The sequence below is a fragment of the Neodiprion lecontei genome, chromosome 7, assembly GCF_021901455.1.
Source record: "Neodiprion lecontei isolate iyNeoLeco1 chromosome 7, iyNeoLeco1.1, whole genome shotgun sequence".
Lineage (NCBI taxonomy): Eukaryota > Metazoa > Arthropoda > Insecta > Hymenoptera > Diprionidae > Neodiprion > Neodiprion lecontei.
Genome location: NC_060266.1, coordinates 559029 through 571314, shown reverse-complemented (window position 1 = coordinate 571314; position 12286 = coordinate 559029). Strand labels below are relative to the sequence as shown.

General features: G+C 43.3%; 4 protein-coding genes across 7 annotated transcripts in view; 2 read left to right on the top strand and 2 right to left on the bottom strand.

Moving 5' to 3' along the window:
* The window catches only part of LOC107216906 (WD repeat-containing protein 20), a 6210-nt gene extending 1439 nt beyond the window's left edge, over positions 1-4771 (bottom strand). Inside the window, exons 1-3 of one of the 3 annotated variants that reach the window (XM_046745173.1) lie at positions 4001-4771; positions 3366-3560; positions 1362-2747 (exon numbers count right to left, since the gene is read on the bottom strand). In XM_046745173.1, coding sequence (XP_046601129.1) covers positions 1362-2747; positions 3366-3560; positions 4001-4270 — 1851 coding nt within the window. In that variant the 5' untranslated portion in view covers positions 4271-4771. Of the gene's footprint in view, positions 1-372; positions 2748-3365; positions 3561-4000 lie in introns of those variants that run through there. The other 2 variants (XM_046745172.1, XM_015654240.2) reach the window with 2 other exon arrangements.
* The window catches only part of LOC107216914 (U3 small nucleolar RNA-associated protein 25 homolog), a 12310-nt gene extending 4328 nt beyond the window's left edge, over positions 1-7982 (top strand). The window contains exon 2 of one of the 2 annotated variants that reach the window (XM_046745166.1): positions 5440-7982. In XM_046745166.1, the coding sequence (XP_046601122.1) occupies positions 5440-7536 (2097 nt within the window). In that variant the 3' untranslated portion in view covers positions 7537-7982. Of the gene's footprint in view, positions 1-4942 lie in introns of those variants that run through there. The other variant, XM_015654249.2, reaches the window with a different exon arrangement.
* LOC107216887 overlaps positions 1-8756 on the top strand; it is a 22958-nt gene extending 14202 nt beyond the window's left edge. The window contains exons 7-8 of the mRNA XM_046745197.1: positions 1541-1544; positions 8745-8756. The gene's annotated coding sequence lies outside the window, so the exon portion shown is untranslated. The remainder of the gene's footprint in view (positions 1-1540; positions 1545-8744) is intronic.
* Positions 8111-12286, bottom strand: LOC107216915. The gene is made up of 8 exons (XM_015654250.2): positions 12016-12286; positions 11681-11827; positions 10695-11332; positions 10069-10313; positions 9492-9633; positions 9167-9344; positions 8559-9092; positions 8111-8440 (listed from the first exon to the last, which is right to left on the bottom strand). The coding sequence occupies exons 1-8, from the start codon at positions 12024-12026 to the stop codon at positions 8293-8295; spliced, it is 2043 nt and encodes a 680-aa protein (XP_015509736.2). The 5' UTR covers positions 12027-12286; the 3' UTR covers positions 8111-8292.

Sequence of the window (12286 nt, the reverse complement as noted above, 5' to 3'; positions counted from 1 at the left end):
AAATAGGAAAAGCTAAAAGCTGGATCAAACAAATTTAAAGTCTTGTACGTACCATGCGCAAACTCAGGGCAGCATCCGTGGCCTCTTGGGTCAGCCAAAAGCAACGCGGGGAATATTAATTTTTTTATGAAAGAAAAATTAACACAGATCTAAATAGCGGCATCGGTGTACAAGCAAAGGAAACGTTTGGTGAGACAGGTGAAGTTTTTGTACCAAAAGGCTAACATTTGTTGAAATCTGGGTATATGAATAAGCGGCATGTTTCTATTCGGCAGGAACGCAACTTTGTTAAGTAAGGGATAAAAGTGAAATTAAAAATAGGAAACAGATGGACAAAAAGAGACGTAAGTTCAAGCAGGAAGCAAGCAGCAGTTTTTCATTCAACTTTTTGCTTTATTTTACAACAAGGCAATTCATCATTTCCAACAAAGGAATAAATGTCACATTATTAATATTCTGGGACAATAGTCTCGCTATGTAATTCATTGCTTTACTACGATTGGCTAAGCTAAGCTAGTAACACTTTACACGGGCCTGCGGAAAATAGGAGAGCGGGGAGAGAGAGGGTGGGACCTGCCCGGCTACCAGACCTCTACTGGGCATAAACAATATCACTCTCAGAGATGCAAACCGGACATAAATATAATCTATAATTTAGACTTCTTTTAACGTGATTTCAATTTTCCTCCTTCCTCATTTCTCTTCTTTTTTTGACATATTCAATTCAACGCATTGATTAGGATAGGGGCGTCGGGATAATACTGCGTTCAGACGAAAACTGGATGTTTAGTCAAGTGAATTTTACTTAGTTCAAGAATAGAGCTCAAATTTTGCAACCAAAATTAAAACATGTAGTCGAGATTTTCTAATACTCAGACTCTAACTCTCGCGCTGCCTGACTAAAACAGATAATTTCGAGTATGTTTCAATTGACGTCCAAACGAGACAGTATCACACGCAATCCGTGCTCCTTCGTAAATATTTGTATTCATATACAGTATGGAGTGAATTAAAGTATAGTTGAAAGTTCTGTAACATTCTTCTAGTTCCTTTTATTTTCATCAACGACCGTCACGTTAGTTACTGCTTGTCGTTATCAGATAAATTTCAAGGGCTTCGATAAAATAGTTACAGGCCTTTGATTATTTGTCCAACAATATAGTTACGGACCTGAGCTATCTCTAGTATATACAAATTAATTGATTAATAATTAGTTAATAAACTCGATTCGATAGAGTTTTAATAACAATAAAAGATGGGTTACATCAGAGATCATTTGGTCGATTAGAATTGGCGTTGGTATGAGGATTGGTGTGGTGATGGGGCCTGTGGAGGGTGCTGCTTATCGTCAGAGGACCTACCATGTGGCCAGGTCTCGCCCACGTGTAGACATACCCGTCCTGACATGCTGTCACGAAACAATCTTCTCTAAACACTAATTCAGTCAGCCTCTCGTGGGCCAGTTTCTTGCACACCAATGGTTCTAGAACAGGGCACTCGTCGAAACGTGGACACCAGGCGGTCCCTATCAATCTCATAGGATCGTCCATCGTACCGCCGGACTTTTTATTCGTACCTAGACCCCCGCCAACACTGTTTGAATTACTAGAATTTGAGTTACTACCAGATTTCTCCCCACTATTATTTTGTATCGCGTTGTTGCTCGTTCCACTTCCTCTCATCGTTAGGCTAAAGTTTCTTTTGTGATTGTCACCTTTCCTCTCCCCGAAACCCAAGCCCGCCAGCCTTTGAGTCAATGAATTCACGGTAGACACTGCCGCATTGGTGCTAATACTATTATTACTACTTTCATTGTTACCACTCGCGCTCTCTTTAAAACCTATATTATTCAAATTGTTATGCTTGGCATTGTTGGAATTATGATTGGACGTTGCTCCATTCCCGCTTGTAAATGTTCCCGATGACGAAAATGTCCCCGAACCTGCGGTCGACGTCCTTTGCTTGGCACTGACTGGCGGCCGAAGAACGTCTTCGGTTATATCCCATAGACAGAGTTGAGTGTCCTGGGAGACACTTCCCAGCCTGTAGCAGGTTCCTCCGGACACCCTTAGCTCCGACCCGCACGAATTTCTATTGGAATGAATACCTTGGGAGACTGTCGACAATCTGTTGGGCTTCTCATGAAAGTGATTATTGTGATTAGTGTGAGGCATGGATTCGTCGTCGGAACCACTGAAATCTGGATCGTGATCCCCGTAGGACGTTGTGTAGGGATCGAACGCGACCACACTGACCCAACTGTGATGACCCTGGCCCCTGGCCACGACTCTTTTCTCATTGAAGCTCCATATCGTCACCAGATCATCTTCTCCTCCTACTACGACGTATCGTCCATCCGGTGACCAACAGACGCACAAGAATCCTCCAAAGTAGCTCCTCGCCGATCCCACTAGTTCCATCGTATCGTAGTGAAAAACTCGTAGGAAGCCATCCTGGGATACCACAGCCAAATTAGAGCCACAGGGACTGAATGCAAATTCATTTATACAGCATCCCTCAGCGCCGATCACCCATCGGTACAGGGGGTTTCTTGTGGACTTTGTTTTGCATGTGTGAATCGCATAGCCATCCCCTGATTTGAACGGCTGATAATGAGGCGGTGTCGTTCCACAAAGCAGCTCTTCGTTGTACAGGTACAGTTGGCCAGAGCTATGCGAAACCAGGAATAGATTGCTCGATCCCGGAACCCATTTGATGCAGGTCACTTTACTCTTGTCGATTAGCCTCTGAAATTACAAACATCAGTTGCTGATTATTCTTTGTCGCGTTTATCTTTCAACTAATGTCAACATCTTCCCAGTAAATTAAATAACTCGAGTCCTTGCCATATCTATTCGTCAAAGGGTTTTACAACTGGTAGAGAATAACAACATAGCTAATAAATACGAATAGATTACAGCTTTAATATACGCAGAGATCTTAGTATCTTGGCGCATTGTCAGTGATCGGAGAGATAAGCGGAGTATTGCATAACACAGTATGTAATGCCTGTTTAATTATTTCATCAAGTTATAGTTGCGTTACAACAGTACTGCCAACCTTGAATGATGTAGGGTTACGCGGAGCCATCTGTGGCAGATAATAAAGCAAAAAAAACTCTCACTTGTCGCGACAGATAGCATATTACGTGTCTGTTGCTAATTGCCTGGTTATCACGTGCCGGCAAAATAACGGTGCTGTATCTCAGTCATTCAGCAATCAGCAATAAGCCTGACAAAGAGCCCTTAGCTAGCCTTTACTCGTAGAATGTGCCTAGCTTTGGCTGCCCAGTTATTGAAATGAATATTGCTCATCAGGATAGGATGGATTTTTGCTTTTGATTTGAATTGATCTGTTATGCATACCTCTTCATTGTAAAGTTTGCTAAGCTCCTTTTTAATTGGATCTATGAGCTGAATCTGTCCTGTGGAAAATCCGACGAGCAGTGGCGCGCTGTCTGCAGTGGCTGTAGTTTGGTTGAAGTTATGGCAGGTTGGATTTGTTCCTTTGTAGAGCTTTTTGTCAACAGGTTTGTTGAGATCCACAGCCTGAAACAGTTGCTATTATACTTTGAGATAGATTTTGAATGAGAATTATTCAGAAAACGGTTCCTAAGCTCTTATAAAATGAATTTGTATTTCAGAACCAAGCAATCGTAGCTGTGTGCCAAGATTAGGAAACCTGACAAAAGTTTGCATGTTTCTATTAGTGTTATCATTGATCAATTTTTTCACCAGCATAACACAGGCCAACAAAGCATAGGATGAACTAAAAGTGAACGTAAATGTAAATGTAACATAGATAAAGTCGAAGTGAAGTAGAAATGCGAAGAATATGACGAGGTTGGAGAGTTGTGGTGGTGGTGGTTGCGAAGATGGAGTCGGAACGACGAGGCGGAGGGGGGAGGGGGGCTGTTTGAGGTTATGTATCGTTAAGTTAGCGCCGAAAGAGTCGCAGGGATAATAGGGCAGGTTTAACGAGGTGGCAGAAGAGGAGGTACCTTCTTGACGCCACGGTAAACGTATACGTATAATTCTTTGCCAAAGTTGAAGCACATGCGGTCGCCGAGGCCCTGGGCTCCCGTGGGATCGGCTGGATCGGGCAATGTGACGAAGGACACCCTGACCGAGGCGCTGCCCTGGCTGTTGGTGTAGCCCACCCTGTTAGGTCGGGAGTACTCCGAGAGGGTCATCAGTTTGTACGTTCCTTCTCGCGTGACAAATTGTGTTTTCAAGTCGTCCTTCCCCCCTCCATCGAGCTGCACCGCCATCTTACCACTAGAGAAACGACGGTGGAGTTCATGAGAATCGAGGAAATGGGTGTTTCCTTTCCTATTTTAGTTAACCGTCGATTGATCCGCGATTATACCAATCCCGGCTCTTCGATCGAACGACGACGAGAGTGTGGTTACTGTTTTCTTAACAACACCACCACCACCACCATCACCATCACCACCACCACCATGCAATATCGCGGAATCGCCGAGTCCCGAGTACAAGATCCGAACCCGCAGCGAAATTGTCTGCGAGCTGATCGTCGCGGCTCGCTCCAGTGTTGTTGGTGCGCGCGCACACCCCAGCCGACCGACACTCTGCCAACACCGGGCAATCCTACATAATATCGCTCTGCAACCGGATATTTTCTCAACAGATGGTTGAATTACTAATTGATTTAATCGCTCCTTCCTTCTTCCTGTCACACATGTTGACGACCGTTTAACCGTCCCTCGTCGCGTCAACGAGCAGCCGCTGTCGCTCGAACGATACTGATCGTACCACTCGCCCGTTTCGTAATGACCGACCACCTCCTTCTGGCCGCATCCTAGTCGACAGGAATATCGCAGCTGCTCGGAAAAAACTGTTTCGTCCGATTCATCAATCGACAAGACCAGCTCCGTCAATAACTTTTACAAGGATCATTCTCCGTGAAATTCTCGAATCTTTCCTCGCTTCGCGGAGATCGCTGTGCATTCGAGGAGATGCCGCAACGTATACGCTGTGTCAATTTCGTTTTCAAATAAGGCGACGCTCCCCGCTCTTTGTCGTCTGCTATGTTTGGTATCCATTGGTGCCAACCTTCTCCGCCGCCTCGTTCGCAGTGCTGCTGTCTCAACGGAACCTAACCTGAAAACCATGTGCTTGCCAATGCAAGCGTTCAGTTTTTGGTTGTCGATAGGCCGTGTTCATTTGAATTGAATTATTGCTGGCGATATTGAAAGTGGGACGGTTGACAATGGTTCGTGGGAAAAAACCGACTCGCGGAGGGAATCGACGAAAATTTGATAAACGTTTCGAGCATAAGCCTAAGGTGAAAAAATGTAAATTCAATATCAGGGAAGCCTCGTATGTCAAGGAACGTGATGCCAAGAACGAAGAGATTGAAAATAGGAGGCGAAAATTAGAGGCGGAGAGGAGCAAACAGTTGGAACTTGAGGCTGAGAGTTCGGAAGAGGAACGAGAGGATCCGTTAAAAATGTTGCTTTCAGCTATCGGTGGTGCTGAAACTAAGAGGCAACCTGTCATTGACTCCGATTGTGAGTCAGAGTCTGAATCCGAGCCTGACGACGAAGCCGAGGTGAAATCTTCCGTCGAAGAAGAAAATCTTTTCAAGACGAAAAACTCGGGCGTAGATCACGTCACTTCCGAGGCTAGCGACGCTGAACATGTCGAGATAAATTTGAGGGAGGAAGAGGAAGAGGATCAAGAGACTGCGCGCGAAGATGCTGGGAAGCTCAGAGATCCGTTTTCAATTCATCTGCTCAACGATTTGGACGACGACTTGTACAAATCCGTTTCCCTAACTCCTCAGAAGGCTGCCACCAGTAGATCGAAGTGGCCCGCTCTCGGAACCGTTGTGTTTCAAATCCCAGAGGTTGAGGATGAGTTTTCTAAGCCTGTTAGAAAACGACCCAAGGTCTCGATATTGGAAGACAAGCAATTTGCCAGACACGGAGCTGTTCCGCAAGTCATAGACGACGTTGACTGGGACAAGTTATTCATCAAGTCACAAATTCAAGGCAATATCTCCAAGGCAAACTACGATAATATTAAAGACAGTCTGGCGTCTAAGCCTAGTCCCTTAACCCCGTTGCAAAAAGAATTGTTCACCATAATTAACAATTATCAAGATCTGTGCTACAACGAGCGAAATTTCGCCAATGGCGAACAAATTAGATTTCTTTATTGCTTGCACGCGGTTAATCACGTTTTAAAAACCAGAACCAAGGTCTTGCATCACAATGCGAAACTGACAAAAGCCAAGAAGTCAGGGATAGCGGATACACCGGATGAATATCGGGATCAGGGTTTGGTCAGGCCGAAGGTTCTTATAATAGTCCCTTTCAGGCACTCGTGTTTAAAAATCGTTCGGCTACTGATCGCGATTTTAATCGGGGAAGACAAGGGTGGGTCCGTGGTGAACAAACTTCGATTCATGGAGGATTTCAGTGGCAACGAACTCGCTATGCCGAGGAAAAATCCCAAGCCCGAAGATTACGAGCAAACGTTCGAAGGAAACGTCGACGATACCTTTAAAATCGGCATATCCGTGACGAAGAAAACGTTGAAACTCTATTCGGACTTTTACTCGTCCGACATAATCATTTCGTCCGTCCTGGGACTCCGAATGCTCGTCGGCGCCGAGGGCGAACCCGACAGAGATTACGATTTCCTTGCTTCCGTGGAGTTGCTCGTGATGGACCAGACGGAGGTGTTCGCGATGCAGAATTGGGACCACCTGCTGCACGTCCTCGACCACGCACATCTGCAGCCAAAGGAATCCCACGGGACGGATTTCTCTCGCGTTCGCAGCTGGGTGGTGAACGGCTGGTCCAAGTTCTATCGGCAGACGCTGATATTCTCCGGCGTTCCGTTACCCGAGATACACGCGATATTCAACAAGCGGTGCTTCAACTACGCGGGAAAAGCGAGGGTCGTGAACCCGGTGACTTCCGGGACCGTTTGCCAAACGGTGATTCAAGTGCCCCAGGTGTTTCACAGGTTCGATTCCCGAGACCACGGCCACGACATAGAGGCCAGGTTCACTTTCTTCGTCTCGAAGATTCTCCCCCAGTACAAGGACAGCATAATGAATCACACCGTTATCTACGTGCCGTCCTATTTTGACTTCGTGAAAGTTCGCAACTACTTCAAGAAAGAGGAGCTCAGCTTCGTTCAGATCTGCGAGTATTCGAAGGATGCAAAGGTGGCCAGGGCGAGGGACATGTTTTACCACAGCGACGCGCATTTCCTCATTTACTCCGAGCGATTCCATTTCTTCCGTAGGATACGCCTCAAGGGTATAAGGCACCTCATATTCTTCGCACCGCCGACGTTCCCTCACTTTTACAGCGAAATTTGCAACCTAATGCAGAAAGCGAATCAGAATCCGAACGCAGGCTCGGACAGCAACATGACCGTAACGTTGGTATACTCGAAATACGACGCGTTGAAGCTCGCAGGTATCGTCGGCACCGAAAGGACGACGAAAATGATTAGTTCGGGGCAAGACGTCCACATGTTTATGACCGGCGACTGACGACGAGTGAAAAAGTATTTGTCCGGTATCGAAATTGTCCCTGCTGCATTTGTAAAATCATATTATGTATGTAGTACGTATACATTTGGTAATAAACGTTCCACAGTTGGCGATAAAATCCGATGAAAAAGCTGGGTGACTGATTTTTAGCTTACGTCGACGAGCACCAGATTTGAACCGAAATCTCCAACGAAAGTAAATAAATGATTAATCTGATTCCAGAAATTCACTGAAAATAATAATACTCCTGTTAGACTGAAGAAAGGGGATTTGATGACTTATTGTTAGGTCTTCGAATTATTTGCGGTGCCGGTTTAGCCACATTTTTTTACATTCCAGTGTTTATTGAAAAATGAGAGTCTTGATCTTTCCAATTGCTAAAAGGAGTCGATCGGTTCACGTAGCGGATAAAAAAAAAAAACGTGGCGCGGGCTCAAAGCACGTGCGTAAGAAAATGGCAAGTGATATGTGTATAGAGCAATCAGGAGAAATTATTTAGTATGCGAAATCTTTAGAAATCCTGCGATTTTGCAATATTGTACCGAAAATTATGTATCTAGGTAATACCTGAAACAGCAGTATTATGTTTATTGATTAAAAATAAAATTTATCGAACATACCTATGGGTTTGTGAACAAAATATAAGACAAACAGTATTATACTTATAGTACATTATATAATATATATTGTGTGTGGTATATTTTTGAAGGAATAAATTAGTTAGTTATAAATTAGGGATTTCCCCACACGTGATCTTCAAGATTTAGTAAGTATACGTGGGCACTCTTCAAAAATAATGTCCGGAAGTCTTGGTTCAACGATAGGTTCAGCGTCTGGGCGCGCATAACAAACTCCATAATTTATTGCGAACTGCAATTCCGGACGCCTGACTTCATTCCTTATTCTGCGACAAACAAAAATATATATTTATCCGCCGATAAACCGAGCGAAGATATGAAATTTAAAAAAAACGAAGCAATAATTCTACGATACAAAAACAATGACAAACTTATTATTTTTACCTGCATAACTCATTGATCACGTAATTCGCATCGGATGGATTATTTCCTATATAAACGTTGAGATACTTTAATATATTCAACCTCGTGCAAACCTTCAATAGGTTTTCCATCGCTACGACCAAATCGAAGAGTTCTATTCCTCTTTCGTAAAGCGATACATGAACCATTTCGAGCTTTACATTGCAGGCAAGAGCGTCGAACAATTCAAGCGATTGAAACGAATCAGGTTCTTCACCCGGCATAACCGGGTACATCGCTTCGGTTACGTCCTCTTCTTCGAGTGAGAATTGCTTTATTTTACTACACTGCCTTAGCATTATCGAAAGATTTGTTACGTAGGTTGTGGTGTTGCTCGCTTGTGCCAGACCGACTAACACTACTATCTCCAGGTTTGGACATTGTCTTCCGATACTGAGAAAAATTATTCCATCTATGGTGGGTACGAAGGCCAAACGTAAGGCTGTGAGATGCCGCCATTCTGGAATGTAGTTCAGAGCACTCAAGTCCCAAAAGTCGGGGTCCGGCTCTTCGGGGCTGAAATAATGTAAATATTGTTCGATTCGTAATCCGTATTAGACACGCGTAAGGTATCGGAGATTGGTTCTCACACTCTCGAATAATAAATCGTTAAATCCCGAAGTAGCGGAGTGTTTTCCACTAGAAGTTTAAAAGAACCATCCGTGTTGCCCATCGGGTCATCCACAAACCCGAAAGGTACGCCAGGAACTCGCCTGATGAGAGATCTTCTCAAGGGTAGCCTACTTCTGTGCTCTGCTTCTCTAATCTCTGCAAGCATAATGAGTTTTAATATATACATGTATCATCGCTACTTGGATGAATTGATGATCTAACTCCGCGATTTAACGTCGATTGCGGAAATCCAGTTAGCACAAACACATGTACGTGGTTCATGAATATGAAATTCCATTTTACCGTTTGCTGTTATCATTCGAATTAAAATAAGATCTGTCAAGCTTGGGAATGCCGATACCACTAAATGCGCATCGCAATACGGATCAATCTGATGGTCCAAGTACAAAAAAGTTATCGGATACTCGGGATCTTTCAGCAGCCGCTGAAACATCGATGACATTAATTAACGTTGTAACTCGATTTAATTGGTAACTTATTTTTCGCTTGTCTTTAAAGTATCTAATTGTACGTTACGTAACAAGGGAATAAAGTTGGAGATTAAGAGAGATGAAGAAAAGCAGAGAAAACTGAAAAATTGTTATGATCTCATATTTCCCGCAGATTGGGGGAGAACAGTTGAGAGTGAATAATAGGCTACTCTCATCCCGCTATTCAGGTAAAAAAAAAAAAAAAAAAAATTAAACATCACTGTTGAGCGGGGAATAAATACTACGACTATTAACGTACCGGGACATTGCGTGAATGCGCAACATAAGGACTCCTAATTACAGGCAATCCGGGGTATGCGTACACACGTCGATTGTCAGAGTGGTTCCTATGGTGCACATCCACGTAATGTCCCGTCATACGATTCTACCTTTGCCTCTTTAATGTTCAATATGAATGGCCAGTTACTGGCGTTTGCTGATGCACCTAAGCCTGTTCTTCGTAAACAACAGAATTCCAACGGCACGTCTTCGTGGTTCATTCTTATCACTTGTTCCAACAAGGATTCCGAAAGCACAGACCATACAATCGGAATAACATCAGGAAAATGGTGATACGGAGCCTCGTGTGGTATTCGCGTTCTTACTAGTACAGGACAAATTTCGACATTTTTTTCTGAAATCACAAGTTGAAACTTATGTTCGCGAGTCGATTGTGATATTTCAAGAATTATGCTTCCTTTCTTTCCAACCAGATGCAATCATCTTTTTAGAGTCAGCACCAGTCAGCACGTAGCGTCTGTGAGTGACATTTGATGTATCGTAAAAAATTCACGTCCTGCTTGAAAATTTCCAGTACACAAATTGTAAAATTTGAAAGTCTTCGATTGACAAAAGCCTTATTTGCAAAAACTGTGAATCATCAGAACATTCCCGTGAATGTCAAATTATATATCAATATTTGGACATGGAAGGGGTCACTAAAAGCGACAATGACAGTCCTTTTCTTCAGACTGATTGTTATAAAAATAAAAAAATAATGTTTATGAAAACATACCAAGATAGAATCCTTTGAATGCAACAGCACTACCAATCGCTTGAAAATCTGTCCACTGATGTAAATCCGGAATCATATGAAAAATATTACTCTTCATTGTGGTACACGCTTTCCATCCCTGAGCTTGAACAATTCTAAGCTTCTGCAGTCTATTTGGGCGCTCCTCAGCCCACGGAATATCTAGTATGTCGTCACGCTCCTGTCGTGTCAGTTCGACTATACGGAACTCCACTAGCTCACTACAGCTGCATCGCACAGCAGGAAGTAAATTCGTGTTATAAACGCTCAATCTTACTCCTAAATAATTGAGCCTGCCTAACGGTCCTCCTATAACATCAATGGTCCTGTAAACATCTTCATCCGGCTCGGGCCAATCCACAACCAGCCTTCTAAGTTGTAGCAGGGGCGCAAGAAAAGATGCCAAAATTCCAACATTCTCGAATATAATTCCGTGTATATTAACATCGACAAGATTCAATGCCCTGCCAACCGTCCTGTTCAACATCCTTCCCGGCTTCATGCACGTTGCGTTACTTATATTCACTTTACGGATATGCGGCATCCTGTATTCACTGACAAAATATGTCTTGATTTCTTTTAATTGTGTCACCCATCCATTTGGGGTAAAATCCAAATTCCTGTATACATTGAAATTCGAGTCGAAATTAGGATGGGGAAAAATGGACGAGATCCATCACTGCACAAAGTTTTGGTCATGCGTTGTAAAAGGTGAATGGTTTCACATAAAAAAAAAAAAAAATTTAAATATTTAAAAAAAATAAGAAACATAATCAGAATCGCACAAACTCTGCCAACTCTCCCAACTTGTGAAAACGTTTCAGCACCATTCCGGTCCTCTATCACCAGATGCGGCAGTAGGTACCTACTGAATCTTGTTGTAACTACTTTTTTCTTAGAAACGAACAAACGAGGTACTGCGAACGCAAATAATTAATTTTGTCACAGGCACACTACAGTAGACTGACCTCAATACGTCCGGATCACGGTGTATAATATGTCTAAATACTGTGCAAGTCCTCGCGACTTCTAGACGTTCTCTGGCATTAAAACAGAGAAAAATGTTCACGAGTACTTCCTGCGGAAGATTGAGTATGTGGATGGGCCCTGGCTGACTGTAACAAAGAAACGATTCACTTATCGCGATTATTCCGATATTTTACAATTTAATGCACACATGAGGCAACCGTTAAGATTATTCAAGCCTGGCACTCTTCGTACCAACGTTTACATTACAATTCTATTCTAGACTGACTATAAAATATATTTTCAACAAACAAATATCTGGGTACCGACTACACACCTCGGGTCCATTTTGACGATAACTGCACACGATTAAAAAAATATTCTTGCAGATTGTACAACCGAAAGAGTGTTCCAACGAATCCTTCTTTTTCCTCAGCTACGAGCAGAACAGGCCCGGCTATTAGATATTGTTGGTCTTTCTCCACGTAACGGTGTGTGCAAAAACTCAGAATATCCGTAGCAGCGAACTTCAATCTTCCCACTATCCTACACAGGATTCATATCACGTGATCATTTTGTCCTTAACTGGCCAGTGTTCCATTGCCTTT